The sequence below is a fragment of the Hippopotamus amphibius genome, chromosome 4 (genome assembly GCF_030028045.1).
Source record: "Hippopotamus amphibius kiboko isolate mHipAmp2 chromosome 4, mHipAmp2.hap2, whole genome shotgun sequence".
NCBI lineage: Eukaryota > Metazoa > Chordata > Mammalia > Artiodactyla > Hippopotamidae > Hippopotamus > Hippopotamus amphibius.
Window position 1 is genome coordinate 83,231,863 of NC_080189.1, and position 26,948 is coordinate 83,258,810.

The 26,948-nt window shown below is 41.2% G+C and overlaps 1 gene segment (V, D, J or C); it reads left to right on the plus strand.

Moving 5' to 3' along the window:
• The first annotated feature begins 30 nt into the window (after positions 1–30).
• LOC130852296 (T-cell receptor gamma chain C region 5/10-13-like) lies at positions 31–19,227 on the plus strand. The segment is given in 8 exon segments: positions 31–103; positions 231–558; positions 7,711–7,766; positions 12,953–13,282; positions 15,726–15,785; positions 16,085–16,132; positions 16,484–16,531; positions 18,659–19,227. Coding segments are annotated over 8 exon segments (1,056 nt in total).
• The last annotated feature ends 7,721 nt before the right edge of the window (positions 19,228–26,948 follow it).

Below are 26,948 nucleotides of genomic sequence, written 5' to 3' on the forward strand. Positions count from 1 at the left end.
CTCACTGAGTCCCCTGCCTGTCACATCTGCTGGGAACCCAGTCTGGCTCACTGCCCAGACATGCTGCGGGCCCCAGTGCTGCTGCTGGTTCTCCTGGCTCCTGGTGAGTGTGCTGCCTGGATGCTCATGGGCTCTTTCTGTATTTTTTGGCAATTGGGGGGGTGGGCAGTGATACTAAGAAATCACTATTTCCTCTTCCTCATTATTTTTTGTTGCTTTTCCCATGGCAGTCACTCAGGTATCTTCCAACATGGAAGGGGAGAAGATATCAGTCACTAGGGCGACCGGGTCATCTGTTGTAATCACTTGTGATCTCACACAAAAAGCCAACTATATCCACTGGTACAAATACCAGGAAGGGACAGCACCCCAACGCCTTCTCTACTATGACGTCTACTACTCAAAGGTTGTGTTGGAATCAGGAATCAATCCAGGAAAATACCATGCTTATGAAGGTGCAGGAAAGAGCTACACATTTGTAGTATCAAATCTGCAAGAAAGTGATTCTGGCATGTACTACTGCGCTGTCTGGGAGAAGCACGTTGGTTCAGACTTCCTGTACCCTGCATGGGAAATTTTGCTTGTGGCTGCCAAAAACAGCCCTGGTACCAACCCCTGCCTCACTTCCTGCCCCCAATTCCCTTGACTCTGAGCAAAGAGAAGTCCTGAGCTCAGTGCCCATCCCCCTACATTTATATTCCATCACTACCCACCTCTGCCCCTGACAGCCACAGTCTTTCCTGAAAACAGGCCTCCATCTACAGGCCTCAGGCAAGCAGCTGGCAGGCAGCATGTTCTTCTAACTCCCCCAGGAGCTGGGAGGTTCTATTCAATCTTCTCTTTAGGACACACAGGGCACCTGTGATTCATCTGTCAGGGGGGATATTTAGGAGAACAAAATGGAAAGGTGAGCTCTACTGCATCATTTATCTGATCATTATCCAGAGAAAACAGATGGGAATGAAGTGTCTTCATTACTGAGAAATATGAAGGCTGAGAAAAGATGGAATGAAAACTTGGATTTCCTGAACCTCAAGCTGGTATCCAATCTATCTTTTGAACAAACTGCTATTTTCCTCATATAACTAACCAGGGCATGGCTGACATCGTGAAAGTGTAGGAAAAAAAAAGTGGTTTCTGTAGGTATGCCAACCACTCTATTCTACATACACCTTCTTTTGAAGTTCAGCCCACAGCCAGAACTCGTGTCTTAAACAAGTAAAGCCAGAGGTTCCTTCTGCCCCCATCTCCTATATTGGCATGGCCAAGTCTCAAGCTGAAATGAGACTTATCAAATTATATTTTTCTTAATAATTCATCTTAAAGAACACTTTGGGTGAACAATTAGACAATGAATAGTATCTATTTCAATTGAAAAGTCACATAGGAAAGGGTTGTGGCTGCCTTTTGGGGCTAGGTTTAAGGATGTAAAATTCATACTGCAGTACAGAAATGCCAGAGTCATATATGCATGGTCTCTTGTGTACTGGATCCTCCACATTTCTACCAGAACAGTGCTTCTTCACCTGTGGTCCATGGACCAGCTGCATCAGAAGCACCTGGGTTGGAATAAAAGTGCACGTTCTGGGTGGCCCCCAACATTATGAACCTAAACCTTGGAACAAAGGCTGAAGATGTGCATTTTTCAATAAGCTCCAAAGCTGATGCTTAAACTGATTTTTAAGAACTGCTGCCCTAGAGGTAACAGATAAAGTGACATGTCTCCCTCTGCAATGGGCTGGTTCCCAGCCTGACTCAGGAAAGCATTCTAGAATGAGCTTCCTCCCAACCCAGAAACCCCTCCTGTCTTGTTGCCCTCCTGGGTGCTGTTGTCCCAGGTCATCACATTTCCCCATGAGACTCCCACAACCACAAGTCAAAGCTTCAGGTCCTTTCCACTTCTGTGAGTGCAGCGAAGAACGAATTGCATAGTAAATGCACCAACTTTCACCTGCCCGTCTGTACCAGGCACCATGTATTTTAACTATTTTGCAGCTTTAAGAAAGACTGAAGCATAAACTTATTGTTATTTATATTTTCCAATGTCATTTAGGCTTTGTTCTGCATTTTTATTTCTGTGATCCACTTTGAATTGAAATTTTGTGTATTGGGGAAATGTAGAGAATTTCTGCAGAGAATTTTTTTATGCAGTGAATTTTTCCTGATTTCTGAGTTCTAGGAATTTTTTTACAAGAAAGATAGCCATAACAACTGTATTGAGCAAAACAAAAGCATCAAGATGGAAGACAAAGACATGCCCCTTGAGTATCACCCTTGGTGCTGCACTGCCCCGTCTCAACCTGCTGGGAAGGACAGAAATAGTCTCCAAGGGGGATGGAAAAGAGAGTAAAGGACTTCCAGCTCAGTCATGGGCACTGAATTGAGAAGCTGGTGGGACCAGTTTCTTTGCTGGACTTCTTCACTGAAATTCTTCTGGAGACACCCCCGACCTCACTGGCAACAGTCTGAGAGCTGCTCAGAAATGGGAAACCCTTAGTGATGAGAACCTGAGCATTAGGGCCTATGGTGGGTAAGAGGTCATTGTGCCCCAGCTGGGAGAAGAGGCTCATGGAGGAGATGACCATCATATTGCAAAAGTTCACAAGTGAATCAAGGACTTTTGGAGGCATCTGTACAGATGTTTGACTCGCTCTGTGCAGTTCAGAAATTGTGATGGAGCTTGTCCCATGCCGCCTCGGATACCCCCTTTCTCTAATATACATACATAGATGCCCACACAAGACACACAGCTACCATGTTCAACATTCTCAGATTCCGTCTGTCCATCAGTTAAAAGGATGTAATAAGTGCTCCTATCTCCAGGGGTTGCTGGACGATTCATTGGGTAAATACATGTAAAGAACATACACCCGTGCCTGTCACGTAGTAAGAGTTCAATAAAAGTTAGTACTAGTCATTGTTATGTGGGGCCTGGGCCCTGTGTAAAGAGGATACAGATGAGACAGACAGGGGGCCTCCAGGATGAGTTTTCCTCTCAGGAGCCTCTTGGAGCCCAGAGTTGAGAAAGGCAAAACTAGAGCCTTGGCTGAGGTGGCCCCATGACCCCCTGCTTCCTCTGTGGCTGCCGGGAGCACCTGGCCACGGCTGAGCACCAAGTAGGTTCCAAACCCTGAAATTTACATTGTGTGTTTTTTTAAATTGGGGCATAGTTGCTTTACAATGTTGTGTTAGTTTCTGTTGCACAACGAAGTGAATCAGCTATATGTATACATATACCTCCTCCCTCTTGGGCTTCCCTCTCACCCCACCCCCATCCCGCCCATCTAGGTCATCAAAGAGCGCTGAGCTGAGCTCCCTGCGCTATACAGCAGATTCCCACTAGCTACCTGTTTTACACGTTGCAGTGCACATATGTCAATCCCAATCTTCCAATTCATCCCACCCCCATTCCCCCCACCACCATGTCCACATGTCCGTTCTCTACGTCTACATCTCTGTTCATGCCCTGCAAATAGGTTCATCTGTACCATTTTTCTAGATTCCACATACCTGTGTTAATATACGATATTTGTTTTTCTCTTTCTGACTTATTTCACCCTGTATGACAGCCTCTAGTTCCATTCACATCCCTACAAATGACCCAATTGCATTCCTTTTTATGGCTGAGTAATATTCCATTTTGTGTGTGTGTGTGTGTGTGTGTGTGTGTGTGTGTGTGTATACCATATCTCCTTTATCCATTCATCTGTTCATGGAAATTTAGGTTGCTTCCATATCCTGGCTATTGTAAATAATGCTGCAATGAACATAGGAATGCATGTGTCTTTTGGAATTATGGTTTTCTCCAGATATAACTTAGATATTATCCTCTCTGAACTTGAAATTCAGAGAGACTCTACCATCCAAGATCACTCAAGTATTGCTAGTGGCAGGAAAGGAATTTGAAGTTAAATATGCATGTCATTTAACCTTGAACTTTTCCCTCCACACTACATGGAACCAACAAGAACCAATTAAAGGACAAAGAAGAGAAGGAGGGAGTCAGGGTGTTCTGTATAATCACAAAGATGCCAAAAGTGTTCCTGCAAATGTATTACCAAAGGGCATAAAATTGCACCTGCAAAACTGGAGAGACGTATCATATTCATGAAGGAAAAACTCAATATAAAGATCCTGATCTTTCCTAAATTCAGGTACATAAATTGACTATACTTCCTGCCAGAATTAAGAAAACATTTTAAAGATACGTATACCACAATGTTCATTGCAGCACTATTTACAATAGCCAGGACATGGAAGCTACATAAATATCCATCGACAGATGAATGGATAAAGAAGATGTGGCATATATATACAATGGAATATTACTCAGCCATGAAAAGGAATGAAATTGAGTCATTTGTAATGAGGTGGATGGACCTAGAGTCTACACCACCACAGAGTGAAGTAAGCCAGAAAGAGAAAAACAAACACCATATGCTAACGCATATATATGGAATCTAAAAAAAAGGTACTCATGAACCCCGTGGCAGGGCAAGAATAAAGGTGCAGATGTAGGGAAGAGACTTGAGGACACCGGTGGGGGGTGGGGGGAGGGGAAGCTGAGATGAAGTGAGAGAGTAGCATTGACATATATACACTACCGAATGTAAAATAGAAGGCTAGTGGGAAGCTGCTGCAGAGCACAGGGAGCTCAGCTTGGTGCTTTGTGACGACCTAGAGGGCTGGGATAGGGAGAGTGGGAGGGAGTCACGGGAGGGAGGGGATATGGGGATGTATGTATGCACACAGCTGATTCACTATGTTGTACAGCAGAAGCTAACACAACAGTGTAGAGCAATTATACTCCAATAAGTATCTGGAAAAAAAAGAAAACTATTTCTTTTTCTATAGTGTAGAACAAAATGGTTGAAACAGGGAAAATTCCTATTTGTTGGATAAAACGTGATTAAGCAATGAAACAGCTTGTATATCTGTGTAAATAATGATAGGAATTGCCTGCGCTATTCACTATGTATGTCAAAGGAAATATAGAATTAAACTAATGATTTGTTCATTTCCTATAGTCTGAAATTAATGAGCCACTGAGAAGACTTTTTGGAGCCAGAAGATTTCGACCAATATGCAGCCAAATAAGAAAATGAGAGGGTCTACTTTGTCACACAAGGCGTGGTTGACCCAGTAAGAAGGATTAGTAAAATAGCTTTTGTAATCAAGTTTTCTATACTGAAAGGACAAATCTGTGGAAAATAGCATCCCAAATATTCAAACATCCCGTGTCTCAGCACAGGAAAACTAGAGCATTTGCACCCAGCTCCTTCCTTGCTCATGTTTGCTGTGAGGTGGGAGGGGTTGCCCCGGATGGTCAAGGATGGGTGTGGCTGCCCCACAACCTTGACCAGGAAGCTCCATCACACAGTCTGTGCTAGGATTTTAAAACATCTTTTTCTTCACTTTCAACCTCCTTAATGGTAATTTGATTTCTTCCACGTGAATTCCTTAGAAGAGCTCATAAACCTGTTAATATTTATTGCACCAGCCCTTCAGTCCATCCCCACCATCACTGCAATAACCTGGCTCCTCAGATGCCTCTCAGTGGCTCATGGTGACCGTCTCTGAAACACGTCTGCCTCACTGGGATTGGTCCCCTGACCGACCCACCTTTCTGCTCTTTATCTTCCTAGAGCACAGATCTGATCATGTCACTTTCTTCCCTACCACCTTCAGTATGTCTTCATCGTTAATTCTTTTTTTAAAAAGTGTTTATTTGAAAATGTTGTAAGAAGGAAAAATTCTCCAAATTCTTCCTTCTTAAAAATTAAGTATTAAGTAAAGATGTCTCCTGTCCTCTTTCTATTCCAGCTTCTCTACCCAAGGACCCAATTAGTCTCCTACTTGTTCTTTCTAACTCATACATCTAGATGATTTTTAACATGCACCTAACTTATGTGGTATTTGGTGGAGAGCTATTTTTGTTTTCCCAACAGATAATCAATAGTCCAAATCTAGTTTCAAAATAATCTATCATTTCCCTACAATTTAAAAATACCTTATATTTTTATATCAACATATACTTGGAGCATATCCTGGAGGATTTTTGTTTCATTTATGTCTTAATATTCTGATACCATTACCATATTATGTCAGTAACTTTGCAGTTAGGGTTAAGATCTGCTATGTAAATGTCTATTCATTATTATTCTTAAGAAGCAATTTTTAATTATTTTGTATTTATATAACATAATCAGCTTACCCCCAACATTTACACCATAGAACAAAATAAACAAATAAATAAACTATTTTCTTAATTTTGATAGGAATTATAGGCAATTTACATTTATAAATTTAGGAAAGATCAGCATCTTTATGATATTGAAATTTTCCTTCATGATATGGAATATCTCTTCATTTATTCAGGTTTAATTTTATGTCCAATAGTAAAACCTTTTATTCTCTCTTCTTATAGTTCTTGTATTTTTAAATAAATTTAATAAAAGTTTTTATAGCTCTTTACTTACTCTTTGGCATTTTATTGGTTAAATCTTTCATGGATTTTGAGATACAGACAACTCCTAAATCTCCTGATAATTCGACTCATGGTGTTAGAAGAAGGAAAAACAGAGCACAGCGTATCAGAGAGGTACTAAGTGGGTAATCACTCAAATCTCAATAGGTGCAGGGGGTATCTGACAGTTCAGAGTACTAATAACTTAATTCTCAGATTAAAAAAAAACTTTCTAAATGTGTTTTTATCCTGGTCTCTCTTCCTCTTCTGCTGTGTTGGGGGCTGTGAGCCGCTGTGCATGGACAGCTGCCCACTGTGACCTCCTCTTACTTTCATTCTCAGGGCAGAGGCACTGACTGCTCACGGCACTTAGGCCGGGACCAAGTGGCTCTGGCGTGGACGTGGAGATACTCAGGGCCTGTGCTGTCTGGGTCCTGTCAGATGGACAACTCCTCTACTCAGAGGAGCCCCCAGCTGCTTCTGGCAATTTCTTTTTCTCCTAATCCAAGAAGAGTGGCTTGAGATTACAGAACAGCCTCCAAGAGACGTCTTCTTTCAGCATATCACAGAATTGGCTTTGTCTTCAAGTTTTAATTTAAATAAGGAATCTATTATTTCAAAGAAGATAGAACTCTACAAATGCCTTCTTTTATCCTAGGAAAAATAATGTCATCACAGGATTTATTTTCTCATCTCGCATTGCAGTGGTAAAGAATCATGTTGCCCAATGAACAGAGAACTTTGTTTGCATTTCTCAAGTACACTTGTGATGGCATATTTGCATTTTCAGTTACCGAAGAGTTTTCTGCTTTCAGAAATATATCCCCAAATCGCTAATGGAGCAGCCCTGATGTTGGTGAGAACAGAAGGGCCTTTCTTTGATGCGAACTCTGAGCAATTTCAACAGAGCTGAACACCTGGAAATAAAAAAAGTCAATTTTTGAATACTCTTCCTGGAAATTTAGAAAACCAGATGGTTAACCAGTTGGTGATGAACTCTTCTTTTCCTGTTTTTATTCCTTTCATCTTTTAACAGTGTTTTCCATGATTACGCCTCTGTGGAAAGCAGATATTTGGGTCCATTTACCTGAGGAAAACTTGTAAAGCATCTGATGCCATAAAACCTAGGTTCAAGGACTGCCAAAAGAGCTCAGATGATCAAATTGCCAGTATAAACTGCTAGTCATGTTATGAAGCTTAGGAGAAGGTGGAGATTTTTGTAGGAGCTTTAACCAGTGTGATAGCCCAAATGCGAAGAAGATATTTGGGAAAGCAACTGAGCTCATAGTAGCTCCCCCTGGTAAGTAACTTTTCCTATTTTTATCTTAGTAATGAAAAGGTGGCAGATGCTTTTAAGAAAAAAAAAATTAAGATCCACCTTATCTGACGGCCAATTCTTGGCCTCAGCATATGAAGAGCAATTTTGCAGCTGCTGGTCACTGTATATGGAAACTACTTTGTAAATGATTTATTCTCTGCTCAGAAGCAGATTGAAATTCTCCTTTTAAAATAAACACACACACACACACACACACACAATAGACTCAGGCTAGATATTAAAATATTTTGAGGACTGTGTCTGTTTTATTGTTTCATTTATGTTTCAATATACTTATGTCATTAACAGATTATGTCATTATGTTTGTATAAGTTATTGATTCAAGTTCCTTTTCTTGTAGACGGTCTATTCCATGAGAACCACTTTTGTTAATTATCTCTTCTCTAGAGTTTGAGATAAAACACAGTGCTCCTTTCTCCCAATAACTTGTAATACCTGTATTATTGGTTTTCATCTCATCCCTAAAAAGCAGTGCATAAAAATTCTTATAGTAAAGGACAGTAGAACATCGATAAATCCTACTTTTTGTTACTCTAGCTTCTTCCAGGGAGGCTGAGATCAGTTGAAATTCATGCAGTTACATCTCGTGTTACATTGCCTGGATATGGACCAGTTTCGTGGAATTTGTTAGCTCAGTGAGCCATCTCTGCTCCAAAGTTCATGAAAAGGGTCTGCATGGCTGTACATCCTTGCATGTTGATTCTCTCAGCAAACATTTATTGAGGACTATTTCTGTGCTGGATGCTGGTGATAAAAGGGTGAAAAAGCCATAGATAGGACAAGTCCCAACACTTAAACAGCTTCTAGTCTAGCGGAGAAACATTCGAGATTCTGGCTTGGTTGGGACCTGTGTTCTAGGGTCCATGGCTACCGAAAGGCAGGAGGTCTTGGATCGATGAGCTTGTTTCTCTTCTTAATTGATGTAATAGTTACTGCTTACAAAATCCATACCTTTTGTTTGATGGAAGAATTTGACAAAATGGCCCTAAACCATCTTATTAAATATAACTTTAATATTAGCTACTATTTTCTGAGGATCAGACACCATGATAAGTAGGTTCAGTGTCTTATCAGTGCCCATTTCATAGATAAGGAAACTGAGATTTAGAGAAGTTCAGTTAAAGTCATATGACAGGTTACATTGCAAAGTTTAGCATCCAATAGAAACTTGTCTATTCCAAAGTGCATGGTCTGGACCATTACGTGATGTGAGAAATATTTAAGTCATATTTTTACATTCCGAGTATTTACTGTTCTATAGGCTATTTTAAATATTCTTTAATTGACTACTTAAAAAGTAATAACTCATAACTTGTTTTACTGCTCATGTGTGAAACCGATGCTTCTGCTTCTAATCATGGCACTGAAATGACTTCTCTTCCCCCTAAAAAGTTCATAGAAGTCATATTGAATATATACTTATTAAACACTCAGAATATGTTTCTTAGGGCATCTCTACAGAATGACGCCACTGTGCTCAATTTTCTTTCTGTTTTGGCATCATATTTGCCAGAAATATTGAAGCTTTAAAAGAATGAGAGCATTTGTACTAAAATTCATGATTGAATTGCACATCCCACAGCTGCTCTCCAATCATGATGGAGGTGGAAAACACCAAACCAAATATTGCAGAAAATACCAAACCAAATAAAATCTTCTGTTGAGCAAGACAGGAGATTCATTTAATGCCCTAGAAAACGTAAGTAAATTTTCAAGTCAAAAGGAGCAGCCTTTCAGCAATGAATAGCTTAAGAGCTCATCATTGAGAATTCAAAGTCTATAACAGCTCATCTGGTCTCCTAAATGAGAATTGGATTCTGGAAAGAAGCTACTTTAGAATCATCCCAGACACCCACCCCTCAACACATACAAATCACAAAATACCTGTAAAATGTATTGAGTACACATTTATTAAATGCTCAAGTATATTATTCCTATCAATGTTCCTCATTGATGATTAGAGACACATTAATTCAAAATTACACTCTTGACAAAGAGCTGACTTACACGTGAAAACCTTTTTTGAAAGGAGATTTATAAGATTCAGGCAAAATGATGAGAAAAATGTAATCATACCTGCAGTGTATATGAGATGAGATGGAAACAGTCATAACCCACACAGCCCAGGCAGAGAAGGGACAGCTCTTCAACTCTTGACACATTCATACCTTACGAGGTTTGCTGAGAGTCACCTCTGTGTCACGGTAGCAGGGCCAATTTCCCTATGTATTTATGTAAATATTGAAAAAATATGGACACAATCCTGAAACAGGCACAATTCTGTTTTAATTCTGCATATTTGCAGAACTAGGGCTTGCAGATGTATTATCTGATTCCTCATGCCATATTGGAGTTAGAACTCACTAAATTATCAACCCTCGGGGCAGAAAAAGAAACAAGCCATAACACACAAGCTATTTGTCATTTGATTTAAACTGCTCGTGTCCGAAATCTATTTGAGAAGACCTAAAATAAAAACACACGTATAAGCAGGGCAAGAAATAAGGACAGAAGATCAAAGGCACTGAAGGAAGTAGAAGGAAAAAGGCCTGTGATGATCTAGCAGGAAGCACAGGGTAAGATTTTACGCTCAAAGGTAGGAGAGTTATGTGTCAGTTAATTTTTATAACATAGTGAATAAAAATTAAAAAGTTGAAAAAATGTAGTGGAATCATACTTTTAATAAACTGATAAACAAGCACACCACATTTTCCAACAAGATACATTTTTCCCACCATAAAATTAGATAGAGATCTCAATGTGCGAGTCTTTAGGAGGAAAATGAATTAAAAGGGGACATTGACTTCCTCTATTTTATAAAATGGAAGAAATGGTCTTTAAACAAACCCAGTTCATGCTTCCAGTGCACCAATATTACAGACATCATAATATTTAATGTCATTCAGTTGGTGACCTTGCAGATAGGGTCAGGCAGGGAAGGTTTTCCTGATGCACATGACTCTAGGAGGATTTGAGGACTGGGCATCCTGCCATTTCTCTAGTCACCCTGCCTTGAAGACCCCTGCAAGAAGTTACAAGCTGACTCTGTGCGTGAGCGGGGTAGAAGTCAGTTCGAGGCTGAAATTTCAAGTAAAAGCTTGGAATCAAAATCAATTGTGCTCTTGACTGGGGAAAAGTCATTTGTTTTGGACAAAACAAAACAGCTCTGTGTACTAACTGCATATATTAGGCTATAGCCAGGGATCCTTTTGCTTTTCTTAACCCTGGAAACACAGTGGATAAGACAAGACTGATAATTGCCTATTAATTGGGTTTGTGAAAGGCACGTGTCCTGTGATGAGGGAGTTGAGGATTCCAGACAAATGAGAGCACAGTGGAATGCACTCAAGGGAACCAGTCTTCAGGGTTAATTGGCGGGGATCCAGTTGCATCCCAAAATACTGAATTCCCATCAGTAAGGGCGAGCTCTGGTCCCATGATGTTAAAATGTCACATTGGGGTACACAAGCAGCACAAACAAATTGCTAATAATAACACTAATGCTAATAATAAAGCTGTTATCCATGACATTATTTATTATGCTTATTTCCATTGCATTTTTAATGAACTTGCTTTTCAGATCTTGTTTCATTTTGGTCTCTCTTCAGCACTGGTAGGGATGTTGAATTGATTTATATGAACATCTTTGTTTTCAAATAAATAAAGCATTAAAGGCTTTAATTCACCTGATTAGCTCAGCCACAGAACTTATGAGCAAAACGAACCAGGACCAGAAGCCTGGTCTCTTGAACTGAAGGCCGTCATAGTTCCACTAGGATTTGAATAACTCAGAGAAGCTCAGTTAATCTAAAGATTTCTATATGGTTTGAATCACTTTGGAATTATTATAGAAAAACCTTTGGTAATGGAACAAAATTTTCTTCATAGGTAGATATCAGGAGAACGAATTTTTTTTCAAGGCAATAGAGGGAGGCAAAAAACAATTCAATTGGAAAAATATACAGTTAAGAACGTTTAGAAAAAAATTGGGATGTAAATGGGGATCAGATGTGGAAATCTTAGGAAGGAATTTGTAGCAAATGCCTATGGTAAAGGACAGCAGAGAAAAACATTGTGCAAGTAACCTAATAGGACTTGTCTTGTGTTCACGTGGGCTTCTATATGGGTTCGTGTACAATGTATATAAGCATCTTGAAAGTGTTTGGCCCAAGGCCAAAGTTTGTTATTACAGGTAAGTTTTGTGAATTGACAGGTTTCCTTTTCTGATGCTAAAGGGGTGTCTTCAAAGAACCTGGGCTTTTGAGTCAGGCTGATTGGGAGCTTCACTGCTTATGTGAACTTGGGTGATTATTCTCTGGCCTCAGTCTCCTAATCCGTAAGGTGGGATAACAGTATGTATCCAGCAGGGGGTGTATGAGATTGAATGAGATAGTGTAGACATCTTGTACTTGGCACATTGTGTGGGCACATGATAGGTGATGGATGCGTGTATCTAAACTTATTGCAAAGGTCAGGGGAGAATTGTATCCAGTATGGAGGGAGAGTTGTTTGCAGTCAAGAATGTTGACTGAACAAAAATTCTTCAGAGAATCCAGCTGCACTTCTAATTCCTCAAATGGAAAATGATCTCACTGTCCACTCACACACAAAAAATTGAATTTGGAGGGATTTGTCTCTCTTTAGCAGACCTTTTCCCACTTGGCAAGAAAAATGAGATCTAAATGTGTGCTTTTTTAGTATATCCTATAGAGAGAGCATCATAATTACCTGGTCTCCTCCCTTTACCCATTCCCGCCACACACCCATCTCCCCTAAAGCAGGCTCCACTATGATACAATAAAAGAGATTTAAAAAAATAAATGTGTCCATGAATCCTAGAAGCCTTGATATGGGGCAGTTAAAAGTCAAACCCATCTTACCCCGTGGAGGCCAAGGTGTAATCCATCCTCTGTTACTTAATAGCTGGGACTTTTTTTCAACTTATATAATGTGTTAAACTTCCCTTCCTGTTGAAAATAAGAACAATAGTAACCACCTCACAACCTACTGTGAATGAAAGGCCAGGCTGTAATTCTATGCAAACTTTTCTGCCTTTTACTGCTTACTAGGTTGTTCCAAACCACACATCATTTGTGTTTTTTTTCTGCAATAACTCTTTTTAATTACTATTTCATTTTCCCCTACAGATAGAGACCTTGATGTAGACATGTCTCCCAAGCCCACTATTTTTCTTCCTTCAATGACTGAAATCAACCACGATCATGCTGGAACATACCTTTGTCTTCTGGAGAATTTTTTCCCTCATGTTATCAAGGTTTACTGGAGAGAAAAGAATGACAAAGGAATTCTACCATCCCAGCAGGGAAACACCATGAAGACCTCTGACACATACATGAAGCTCAGCTGGCTGACCGTGACCAAAAACTCCATGGATAAAGAACACGTATGCGTCATCAAACACGAGAAAAATAAAAAAGGAATTAATCAAGAGGTTCTTTTTCCTTCAGTGAATGAAGGTATGAATAGAAATATAAACATAACCTCCCAGGACGTTTTTTTTAAAGGGAATACGCCACCTCTTCTGTCGAGCATTAATGAAAAACAAACAAATATAAATCCTTCTTAAATGACCAGCTATTTCCCCACAGAATTAGAAAAGTGTAGGGTTTGAAACATAAAAAAGAAGAAAAATTTACTTAAATTTCATCATCCAAAATATTAATGTCACAATGAGGTATTTTGGGGTTGTTATATGGTTTAAAGGATCAACATACACGGAAGCACCTAACAGCTTAGCACACTGTAAACACACAAGAGAGACTGCACTGTTGATAATCTTAGTTGATCAGGAAGTAAGATTATTTATACATCTTTTATGACTGTTCTACTCATCATTCAAAGTCATCTCACTTCAGTCTTGCTTTACTCAAACTGTAGTCCAGAGAAGAGTATTAGATGACAAAATTGGTGTTGGTAGGAGGGACCAGATTGCAGTTAGAAAGCAGAATAATTTGACTACTGCGCTTTTATTATGGTCCAGGGTCTCAGGTTTTAAGATTTGATTTTTATACATCACCGTAAGGTAAAATGTTGAAATTAAAGATTGGGTGAGGCTAAAGTGCACAGACTTACTCCCATTCCACATAATGAATGTATTTCTTGCCATTGGTAAATGTATCTCAACACACTTTCATTCAGCCCTAGCACATGCCCGACCTGGAGGGGTGTGTGGATGAACACACTCGGGTGAGTTACTGTCCTAGGAGGATGCGCTACAGTAATGAGAATATGTCCTTTCTGTAATCAAAGTCCTGAATCACTCAAGTCTTGCATATTAACACAACTGACCAAGGTCCCAGAGCACCCATAAGAAGGAATCAGCTTGGACGTTTCCCTGTGGTTAAAAAGCCCTGTTAAGCAGTGGGAAACAAGCCCATACAAAATGTACATAGATGTCCTGTGTAGCAGTTTGGATTTCTGAATTGTCTTATTCCGTGACTCTCAGTTTGTACCATCAAATTAGGTTCACACACTTTCCTTGGCTGTTTCCTGGGGCTGTGATGAAGGGCAAATGAAATAATGTCAGTGAAAACGCTTGCTTTCGAAAAGATGACATAGATGCATTTATTCATATACTCATCGTATTTTTATATTCTTTCATAAAACTCATTAAAGTAAGGTTACAAAAAAGCCCTAAATTTTTATTTATACAGCTAAGAAAATGAAGGGAAGCAAATGTGCAAAGTGCTAGTTCAATATAACTACGGTCTTAATTGCCCTTAAATTTTCATTTTTCAGGTGATCAGGGAAAAAGAAGAAAGTAAGTTTCATGGTGATGATTATCATAAAGGAGACAAGTTTCAGTTTATAATGTGTTTCACTTGGCACTTAACTGGTCAGATAAATGTTCTCCACGGGCTACTCATGGCAAGAAAGCTAATGAGGGCATTTCTGTTAACTTCATTCTACAGCAGATTTCTAAGGATGAACCAAAATGACTATTTTGACTCTGTTTCCCTCCATCCAACAAACCATTATCTTTTTAAAAAATGTTTTACTTCTATGTACGTCCTTTTAAAACTTGTAAGTAAATACAACTCTCACCTCAGGCTTTATATAGTCAGATGACTATAAACGTGACTATTTTTCTGTCCTCGAAAGAATTGCACTGAAATCTGAGCTCCTGTAATAAAATCATCATTGCTAAGAATATTGAGGTATCTAGAAGAGATGTTTACATTATCCATAATAGTAGAAAGACATTTTCTCTCTATAGATTAGTTTTTTTCTGTATTTCTACGGATTATTTTTATAAAGTACTTTCCACATGCTTTATCTCATTTAATTCCACAAAAGATTCTCAGAATGCTGGCTCTACCATCACTGCTATGACTCTTTGCAAGTTACTTACCCTCCAATTCTTATTTCCTCCTTTGTAACATGGGATCCTCCAAAATACACTGCACTCCAGTGTCAGTGGAGGATTAAACAACATATTGCATGTGAAGAAGTTAAGCGAGTGCCTGGCCCAGGAACAATCACTCGATGGCTACTAGCCTTATTAAGATTGCTTTCCTTATCCCCACAAACACCACAAGTGCAGAAAATCCTGTGCAAGAGTAGTGGGTGCTGGGGATACGGGTGATATAGAAAGATGTGGCTTTTCAAAGTATTTTTCCTAGATGGGAAATTTGCCTAAGCCTGACGCCTTCAAACATGAGATTCTGCTGTGGATTCTGGGATTGGACGAATTTGTTTTGATGAAGAATTAATGTACTGAATTCCATAGAATCAGACCAACTCTTCCTGGAGTTGCAGGGCTCAAATTTTTAATGACTGTCTCTTTGTCAGCAGTTTAGATACATGTGTGTGTGTTACAATAACACACGTATAAACACACGTGCACCATCAAATAACGGGCGTGAATATGTGACTAATACTTGGTCTCATTTCTTGTAGTTGTCACTTCAGTTGTCACTACTACGGAGCCTCCAAATGATTGTTTGGATGATGAAAGCAGTAAGTTTTGGCACACGTTTGCCTTTATGTCATGCTTCCGTCTTTTTTTTCCCTCCTGATCAATTTCCCTTTGGAAGTTTACCAGACCAATCACCTGGAATTGTGGGGCTCATCATTTTCATACTTTTAATGACTGCTCTTCAGTCTCTCTGTCAGTAGATTATATATGTATACGTGTATACACACATATATATACACACAGACATTATACACACACACACACACACACACAGACATACAGACAGACTGTAAAATAATAGACACAGATGATTGATAATATTTGACCTCATTTCTTCTAGAAGGCACTGCTACTGATTCTAGAAAAGCTTGTCCAGGACATGAAAATGGTAAGGTTTTGAATATATTTGCCTCCATTTCATCCTACAGCATTTTTCCCTCCTAATCAAATTATCTTTTGAACTTCCCTGGTCTATAGTGGAAAAGAAATTATTTCTGGACTTGTGAGGTTGATATTTTTAATCAGCATCTCTCCTTTCTCTCTGTTGCCAAATTATATGTAGAGACATATAGATACAAATATAGATTATATATATTAAATTATGTGTAACTTATGCATACTCATATATTAAAATATGTAGATTATGTGTCTGTATATACACACACACACCCCCATACATATCACACTGTCAAAAAATAGGTATGAACAATAAACTAATACTTGCTCTCCTTTTTTCTAGAAGTCACTGTTACTAATGCTACAAAAGAGTGTCTGAAAGATGAAAACAGTAAGTTTTGTCTATCTTTGTCTTTATGTCATGCTACAGCACCTTTTCCCTGTGGATAAACTTAACTCTTGACTCTTGAACTTCCCTAGGTTCAGGTAGAAAAACCAGACCGTTGAGATTTGCAGAAATATACTGAGTGATATTTTAAGTCAGTATCTTGTCATTTCCTAGGAGTCACCTTCACATAGAAAATTCTTGTTTTGGTGTGAGATGACTGCAAATTAAAGGGTGCAGTGACAGGCTCTGAATTATTTAAGCAATGGTTTTCATTCGTGTGGCTTTTGTTGCTAATGACCAGGGAAATATGATATGCCTTTGCTTCTAGATGTTTTTCGTCTTTGGTCCCTGGTGGGAGGTAATACATGAACTGCCACTTAATGCAAGCTTCTTATACACAAGGTGGTATGCTGTGTCTTGCGTGCACTTTCTGTTTAATCCTCATGACACACTATGAAGTGGTACCATGTCCCCCCCCACCCCGCCACTTTACAGATGAGGACAAGACCTTGAAACTAAGCCCCTTGTACGAAGCCACACAGCTCAGTCTAGTTATTCAACCCAGGCCATCTGAATCAATTGTTCATGTACATACTCAATTCTCTGTTTCTCCTCTAAGGTGTACATGTAGAGCAAGAATCCCAAAGCCAAGGCCCTGAGACAGGAAGGACCCATGGGTGGGGGTGTACGTGCATGGGCTTCTGAGTATCATAGATGGAACTTTAAACCCCAGTTCTTTTATTTATCAGCTACATGAAAATGGGTAAATTCCTTACGTTTTCTGAGCAATACTATCCTCCTCTGACAATAAGGAACACTTACACCCAATTCCGTTACTGCAGACATAAGGTCACATATGTGGACTGTCTGCCACAGGGTATCCTCTTAGCTGGCCCAGAGTCAGCCCTAGTTGGTGGTCCCCTCTCCCTCCCTGAAGGTCCTACGTGAGTTAGAAGCACTGGCTCTGGCCCTGCTGATCCCTCCTCGGTTCCCAGGATCAGGGGCCTGGAGCTCAGCTGCGCCTGACCCGACCCAGGGCAGTGAGTTGTGAGCGCATCACCTCCTGAGATCCCTTTCCACACCAAGTGCTGGTGATCCTGGGGATCCCACTCTGTGAAAGAAAGTGTGGAAGAAAGAAATTTCCTCAGGAACAGACTCGGCCTTGTAGTTCATTCAGTAGCCAAGTCACTCACATAACTGTTGGTGTTATTCATATAAAACGGCAAAGGAGAGTAAGTGCAAATATCCCATAACATCAGAGCCACCCTGAGAGACATTCAGGACAGCCAGGTGAGGCCTGGGCTCCTAAAGTTTCTGAGAATTTGGGTTGATTGAGCACTTTCTTCCACTCTGTACAACTTTCTCTTTACTAACCCCCACCCCCACCCCACTGTGAACCCCAGCAGATTTCCATGCATGTAACCTTCATAGAAGAATCATTGATGCATGACGTGTAATGGCTCAGATGCTTCCAGATCAGCAGTTCAACCTGATGTTTATGCTGAGCCTTTTCATGTCTGGGGTAGTTATTGCACAAGGAGATGCAGGACAACAGGGTGCTAAGAATGTGTTCTTTAAAGTCATATTGCTGGAATGAAATACGGGTTCTGGCACTTTCTAAATGTATGACACCAGGCAAATTTGTTTTCCCCATCGTCAGTGGATTTGTAAAATGGAAATGAAAATAACAATCTCATAGACTATTATAAAATGAAGTAGGATCAGAGCTTTGCTCACAAAGCTCTCAGAATAGGTGCTTGGCATTTGGATAGGGGTTAAGGAAGATTAGCTGTTATCACTACTTACACACATGGTGAGGGTGAAGAAAATGCTAAAAGCTCTCAGAAATTCTTTTTTTCCCATTGGCTTATTGACTGAAAGCACAAACTTACTTATTAATATTTAGGAAGCTTCTAAGTGAATTTAGTAGAGGTTATTGATTGACTTGACCTTTGAGCTGATGTCTGAGTTGTCCTGGTGGTGGTGGTGGTCCTTGTTTACTTTGGGGTTTGGTGTTGGGTGGGTGCCACGTCATAGTAGGGCATGAGAAATAAACACTTGTGACCTCCGCCCATCGCTATGCCCTGCCCTTTCAAACGAACAGGTAACTAATGAAAGCATTTCTCTTAGACACCCTGCAGCTGCAGGTCACAAGCAGCTCTGCCTTTTACACCTACCTCCTGCTCCTCCTCAAGAGCGCTGTCTACTTCGTCATCATCGCCTTCTGTGTGTTTAGGAGAACAGCCCTCTCCAGTGATGGGAAGAGCTTCTGACAGAGGGGGCCATGGAGGGGTCACCGTTCCTGCATCATCTATTGTCTCTGAACGTGTCTGCTGAGGATCCAGCCATGCGTGCTTCCTTTCTGGGTTTGCGTTATTTCGAATAATATGTACATTTTTCGATTGTTGTGTAAGGGTTAAACTGCTGGGCAAGCAGACAGCTTTACTCTGCAACAGGGAATTCTGCCATTACTCAGGGGCAGAGCCCAGGGCTGGTCCAGGGGAGCCTCTCTCACCTCTGTCCCCACAGCCTCATCAGCTCCTCCTGCCCCCGAGCCCTCCTGCCCCTGAGCTCACACAGTGGGCAGCTCTCGTCTCCTCCCTCAGCGCCTCCACCCAGACCACGGCCCCGACCCTCCCTGCCACACACCCTGGAGCCGCCAGCTTTGCTACTTGAATTCTGTACTTTGTTTTCCATAATAAGCACAGAAAATTAAAAAAGAAATCAAAGTCCGCCTTTGTCTGTATACTGTAATTTCATTAATTCTAACCAAGGTAAGAAATAACATGACAGCTGAGCTAACAAATTCAGCCTTGGTTGCAACAATGGTCACACCACATCTCTAAGTCTCTCCCTGAGATGGTGATTTTGGTGCTTTCTTTGGGGCACTGGCTCCCAGGGGAGCCACAGCCACACGAAGGTGCCCGGGTTCCTTCCCTTTCAGGGTCACCAGATTCAGACTTTCTGGTTTGGGACATTCCTGTGGTGACAGTGTAACAGCCAGCATGACTCGCCCTGGGTGTGCTTAGATCTGTACTAGTGTCTCACAAGCATGGACTCCTGACCCTCACATAAACCCCATGAGAAGTAAACCAACACCAGAGGGGCATTGGGTGGAGGGTGAAGCATAAAGAGTCTGATCCCCCAAGGACCAGGGCTTGAATCCTGTGTCTCCATTAGTATCTGTGTGACCTCAAGCAGTGATTTGAAGTCTCTGTGCCATCATGTCCTCCTCTGCATAAGGAAGTCACAGCCTGTCTCCTGGAGCCTGTGGAGTAGATGAGTTAATGATGCTTGGTCCATGCACATCCTCAACAACATTAGCTTCTACTGTCAGTTGCTCTACTGTAGCATCAGTAGATTCCACACATACATGAAAGCCCTGAAAACCATTTCTAATCTCATTTTCCCACAGACATGTTAGATGTGGATGGAACAGGGACTCAGTTTCTATTGTTCACCAGGTAATCCCATGAATCCTCTAAGATCCCTTCAAGGAAAGTAGAGGTATAGCCCACAGTTTACAGATGGAAGAGGTGAAGTTATCTGCTCATCACCAGTATTTTGTGAGTAAGAGTCATTTAGATCCAGGTCTCTCTGATCTCAGAGCCTGTATTTTGTTACCTAGTATCTTCAATTCACTTACAATATTACTGAAAGTGAGGTCAGGCTGTTCGCTGCTGAAAAAGCCAGTAAAGAGGCAAGGTTTGTGGAAAGGAAAGTGTGCTTTATTTTGGATGCTGACAACCGAGGTTGGTGGGGAGGGTGGACTCTTGTCCAAAGGCCTCCTCCCACCCCCCACGATCAAGGGGAAAGAGCCTATAGAAATAGCACAGTCAGCTCTGAGAGTCATCTTGAAATTGGTCATGGGTGGTCTGACCAGCGTCACCTTGATCGTTTCAAGTCCAGTTAATCTTCAATTCCAGGGTCGGTTTGTTGCCATTTCCTTGAGGCCAATTCTCGGAATTGCGGCAGCTTATGTCATGACTACAGCCTGGTCATCAGGTAGTTAACTTCTTTTATCCGGTGCGGGTTTCAGTATCTATAAGCCAGCTCGCTAGCTCACAGGATGTGGCTCAGGATATTACCTATAGCCCTTGAGGAGGAACTAAAGGTGCTTGATTTTGCTTATTGACTAAACTGTTATTATTTTGTCTTGTTTCACTGCTTTCCTTTATTTCTGCATTTTCTCACTTCTCGGATAAAACTTCTTCTTTGGCTAAAGTTTCTCCACAGAGAAAAGGCAGACCCTGTGAGGAAGTGGGGGAGGACCATAGGGTCCTGCTCCATTTCCATAAGAAGACCAGGTCCCAGAGAGGACAGGAAATATGCCCAAGGGCAAACACAGAGCAGTGCCAGCGTCCACGTGGGCCAGGTCTGCCTGACTTAAGACCTACTGCTTTTTTCGGTGTACCAGTGGGTCTCTTGCTATGAGTATAAAAAAAGAATTAAATAGATGGATAGGTAAATAAGTGAAAAATAAATAAAATTATAAGAAGAAAAGTCACTTAGGCCCAGACCTCATCACAGGCCAGGTATCAGACATTAAAAATCTGCCTTCTAAAAGAGACACAATTCAATATATCTATGAAAGAGGAACAGACAGACACAGAGAACAGACTTGGGGTTTCCAAAGGGGAAGGGTTTTGGGGAAAGAAGTATTAGGATTTTGGGATTAGTGGATGCAAAGTATTATATATGAGGCGGATAAACAACAAGGTCCTACTCTATAGCACAGGGAACTATATTCAATATCCTGTGAAAAACCATAGTGGAAAAGAGTATGAAAAGGAATATATATATATATATATATATGTATAACTGAATCACTTTGCTGTACAGCAGAAATTAGCACAACATTGTCATTCAACTGTACTTCAATAAAATTAAGGAAAAAAATGCTCCTTCAGTAATTCTGATGTGCTGCCTGGTGGAGGCAGCAAGTGACTGAAGCAGTCCCAGCACTGCCAGCTCAGGTCTCAGGCAGTGAGGAGCCAGCATAGAGCTCACTGCACAAGAGGACCACACGCTTCACCCGGAAAGTGACTTCACCATCCACCTATCAATTTCCTAAGTTAACAAAGTGTATGTACTAAGATTTATGTGTCCGGATGTTCAGTCACTGTGTGCCATGTACAGCAGTCCCCAATGAACCCTAGTGCCCAATAAGAAACTAGAAATTAAACTATACAATGTCATAAGACAGACTACTCTGAATCTTCAAAACAAAAATGTACATTATTTAAAGTAATGGAACACTAATCAGGAAATGTCATTGAAAAAATAATCAACATAACAGAATCCTTCAAAAATTATTAGGTAATATTTTTGCATGGATAAAAAGTCAATCAAAATGCTCTAAAAAATGCCTTAAGAAACCTTGCTTCAAGCAATGTCTGTACCTCCCCACCTCTTGTGGGTCATACTTCTGTTTTCTCTGCATCCTTGTATGTTTTTATTCATCTGTACACTCATAGCAAATATGAGTGTACAGATGAATATATCTGTGCATGTATATATATTGTAATTTCCTCCCTTCATACTCAAAGTTCACATAGAGTAAACATTGCTCTGCACTTGCCTTCACTTACACAACCTCGAGCTCTTTTTTCTCAGTGTACAGAAATGCTTAGGCAGCTGCATGATATTTCACTGATGAATGTATAACAATTCATCAAATCATTTCCTCCATAATATACCATTGGCTTATTCACACACTTTTGCTATTATTAAAAGTGCTGATGTTATAAATTTTTTTGTCATTTTCACACTGTGTATCAGTCCTGTTGACAGGTATGGCCAACGTGCCCTTGGTGGACCCAGCACTGTCCTGCACCTGTACCACAATGTGGGTGAGTGCAGGGAGGGTGCTGTCGGAGGTCAGGATTTTGGTAATCAGGCAGGTGAAAAATAGTATCATATTGTGTTTTTAATTTGCTTTTCTCTTACTGTGAGTGAGGATAAGCATCTTTTCATATATTTAAAGTCTACTTATATTTCCTTTTATGTGAAATATGGTTCATGTCCTTTAACCTTTTTTTTGATTGAGTAACAAACAATACTGATAAGCAGGACACTCATTTATATGTGTGTTTGTGTATTTCTATGGGCCCAGACATAAAACAGAATATTAGATTTGTGGTAGAAGGGAGAAGAAAAATAAGTGATTGTATATTTTTCTATTTCCTCTAATGAAACCTTTTAAAGGAAAGTCATTCATGTACTAAAGTTAAAACAGTGTCTCCTTTAAAGTTGGGAAGACTTTCTGTTTGTTTGCTTACAATCAGCCTCAGTGTCTGAGAAACAAGTTCCTGGGAAACCAAATAGAGGTTCCCATTGAAAACAAAAATGACCAACCAGATATGAGAGAGATGAAATCTAATTGAGATCAACTCCTTGGTTCTCATGAATTTGCTCAGGCCTCTTTAGACAAAATATGCAGCCCTCGCCTTAGAGATCTGGAACTATTTCTTCATTGACAAGAAGTGGTGTAGGAAGTATAGAAGCCCAGAGGGGAAACATGCAGATGACTCCACGTTTCGTGCAGCTGATTTCACCGCCGGGGCCCTGCTAGGCAGTGTCTCCTGAGGTTTCCAACTCCTCTGCAACTTCCTTTCTCAACTGGACCTGGGCTGCCCTGGCCTGGGAGGTGCAGAGAAGGGAGGGCCGTGGGGGTGGGGGTGCAGCGTGAGTGGCAGCAGGAGGGGCTGGTGTGGCTGAGGGTGGCTCATTTCCTCAGGCTTCTTTGTGCAAGTGCTCTGTCAAATGTGGTTGATTTGTGGAAACTGCTCAATGTCAAACCGGCCCTACTGGTTGGGACTGTGCACGGGGTAGCTGGGGTGTCACAAGGAATCAAGAGCAGTTAAACCACAACCAACTTTGCTCACTTTCAAAGGGCCACAGCTAATGGGAGAAAATATCCTTCCACACACGCATGTGGTTCTTATCAAATACTCTAGGCTGTGGGGCAGCTTCCCCATTACTTCTGTGTGCAGTTCCTCCAATTAGCTCCTGGGTGAGTTGGGAAACTTACATTCAGGTTGTTCAGATGCTGCACCTCCATCCACCCTCCTGACCCTGCTCTGGAGGAAAGAGCAGACAGGACTCCTTGCAGCCCTAAGATCACCCCTGACATTCCACCAACCACCTGTGCTCTTCCATGATCTGTGATTTACTGAGGCTGGTATCTCTTGGTTTCATTTTCTCAGTGTAGACTGGGTGACACGAGACCCGATCCCCTGAACCCAGTGACAAGGACAGGCTGCAGATGTGGGCAACAGAGCTGGGCTTTTTCCCTCATGAGAACGGAGATACAGGGGCCCTGGGTTGACCTGTGCAATTGAATGTCATGTACTGAGTCACATAAGTTCCCTTAAAGGGACAAAATGACTTGAGTCATCTTGAACAAGGCTTACTAGGGGACAGTGAATCAGATGACAGGGTGACGGGTGAATAGCAGGGGGCTGTCAGCAAGGCGAGCATGAGGAGCAGGTGTCCCACCCCCTCCCCACCCAGCAGGTCCAGAGCGGGGACCCAGGCCCTGGACCCCATCCGTCCAGTCCCGGAGGGAATCTCAGCTTTATGACTGAGACCACGGCTTCAGCTCTCACAGCTGACCTCGCGGCACATTCAAGTCACATCCTTCATTGCTCTTGGTCTCTGCTCTGAGAGCCTACATCTGCGGGGTCCTTGCCCTCTTAGGAAGACTGGCTGTGTCCTACTGGTCCAGCCGTGCATGTCGGGGGAGAACTCCTTCTCAGGGTAAAGTCACACACTGACGTCCGGCTCAGGTCCCATCTGTGGTCATGCTGCAGATGCGAGTCCACTCCTGAGACAGGATGTTCTCATTGTGACGACACCACTGACTTCTTGAGGCTTTAGTCCAAGGCCAGACCCTGGAGCTCTCCCTCCCCTTTCTGCATGTAAGAAGCTTCCCCTGGTTAGGCCTCCCGCTGCATTTCTGTCCTGTGGCCCATTCTTAGACCGAGCACAGATGGAGTTGATTTGATTTGCACAAATGGCCAGTTTCCACCCAAGCCAGCACCATTTCCATCATACACAGTGGAAGTTTTCTCGAATGACACGGTCAGTAATGAAAGAAAACTGACTGACATGTAGCATTCCCGTGAAGCACTGCATTGAATATTCCTGTTTGAAAAAAATAGCTCACAATATAATTGAGTTCATTTTAATTGAAACTAGCTAAACACACAGGAAAATGATGGCAACGATTTCATACAGTGAGTTCAAAATGAGAGTACTCAGACTATTTTAAAAGATATGTGCAAGAGAAAGATGGCCTTTCATGATACTGAATACAGGATGTCTGGTACTCTTTATATGCATTCAACCGTCTTGTCTTCCTCTTGTAATTCCAACATTTTAGGCCAAGTACATAATGCAAAACAAGAAAAACAAAACTAATCATTTTGATATGTTCAATTTTATTACTTTTTCAATTACATCAGTAGTGCATGTGCATGAGCTAAGAAAACAGAAGAGAAATGTAGGGTGTTAAGAAAAATACAAAAGAAATCTGAAACAGGAAACAAAAAATTCCATTCTGCAAATCAATGTAAACATGTAATTTGCTTACAAAGACATGCCGCTCCAATATATGCAGAGGCCCTTCGGTTAGGAACGCAGCACAAGACCCTTCTGCAGCTGTTCCTTAGGAGATCAGACTCAGTCTCACCTAATACAGGATGGACCATGACACAATCTCACCAGCCTCAGGAAGGCCACCAAGTGCGTGTGGATATGGTACCATGTCTGTGAGGTATTACAATCAATACATGCTTGATTAGCTGTTCAATAAGGTCAGCAGTAGATGTCACCACTTCAACCTTCAACAGAGAGAGCCCATCTCCAGTCCTTGTTTCCCTCTGGTGACTTTCAATGAAGGTTTTCCACACTGAGAAAAAGAAAGAACCCAGACATACTTGAGATGTAGCATCAAAAGGCAAAATGCTACATGTTCCTTTTTTTCTTTTTTTTTTTATAACAAAGGCTCTATACCAAACACTGGCTGTGAAATAGACACTGAAGGAGCCATGGTTGAGGCCGCTCAAGAATTTATTTTAAAGCGTTTTAGAAAAAGATCTACTATTCACATGCCCACATTTTTGCTTGATCTCTGAAGACTGTTGCGGAAAAGAGAGGCTGAAGTGTGGTGGGTACCACTGATAGAGTGCAGGGCCTCCATTTGCTGGAAATCTGACAGCGTCCACTGGCTTGTCTGCCCTGCGGCAGCTGACCAACTAGTCTGATTCAATCTACTACTGTTGCCTGCTTCCTTTCTTTCTTTCTTTCTTTCTTTCTTTCTTTCTTTCTTTCTCTCTCTCTTTTTCTTTCTTTCTTTCTTTCTTTCATTTTATTTAGAGCTTTTATTGAGATATAGTTAACAGAAATAAACTGCATGTATTTAGAGTGTACAATTTGGTTTTTTTTTTCTTACTAGTAATGTATATATGGCAATCCTAATCTCCCAATTCATTCCCCCACAACCCTCCCAGCGTTCCCCACTGGTGTCCATATGTTTGTTCTCTCCAGCTGTGTCTCTCTTTCTGCCTTGCAAACCAGTTGATTTGTACCATTTTTCTATATTCCGCATACGTGTGTTAATACACTATATTTGTTTTTCTCTTTCTGACTCACTTCACTCTGTATGACAGTGTGCTGTGTACCACTGATGCAGGGCAGGGCCTCCGTTTGCTGGAAATCTGACCGCCTCTGCTGGCCTGTCTGCCCCTATGGCGGTTGCCCAACTAATCTAATTCAGTCTACTACTGTTGCCTTCATTTTTAAAAAATTTCAAATTTTTTGAAATATAGTTGACATATAACATTACATTAGTCTCAGCTATACAACATAAAGATTCAATATTTCTATATATTGTGAAATAGTCACTACAGTCAGTCTAGTTAACATCCCTCACTGTACTTAGTTACATATTATTTTTTCCTTATAATATGAACATTTAAAACCTGCTCTGCTTTCGTTCCTGTGGTTAAATAATCACGCAGACTTGCTGCCATTACACTTGACTTTATATTGACTTTATTTGCTCATATTTCTGAGGTTGAAAGGTTCCCTTTGATGATCTGAAGGGATTGAAAAATGTGCCCCAAGCTGGAGGCACAGCTGGCCCCACTGCTGTGACTGGACCACACCTGTCATCTCAGAAGCTCCAAAACAGTCCCGAGACAGCCATGCGGTGCAGGACCCAGAGCGAATCCTGGTACCAGAGAGGGCACCTGAGTCCCAGCTCTGCCCCCACAGCTGTGCAACCTTGGACCAGTCACTCACTCTCAGTCTCACCCGCCTCCGTGTAAGTGGAGACAATGACAGTACCAGCCTCCCAGGACGGCTGCCCTTACCGCCCCCAGAAGTTATGGTTTGTAATTAAACCATGTCTGAC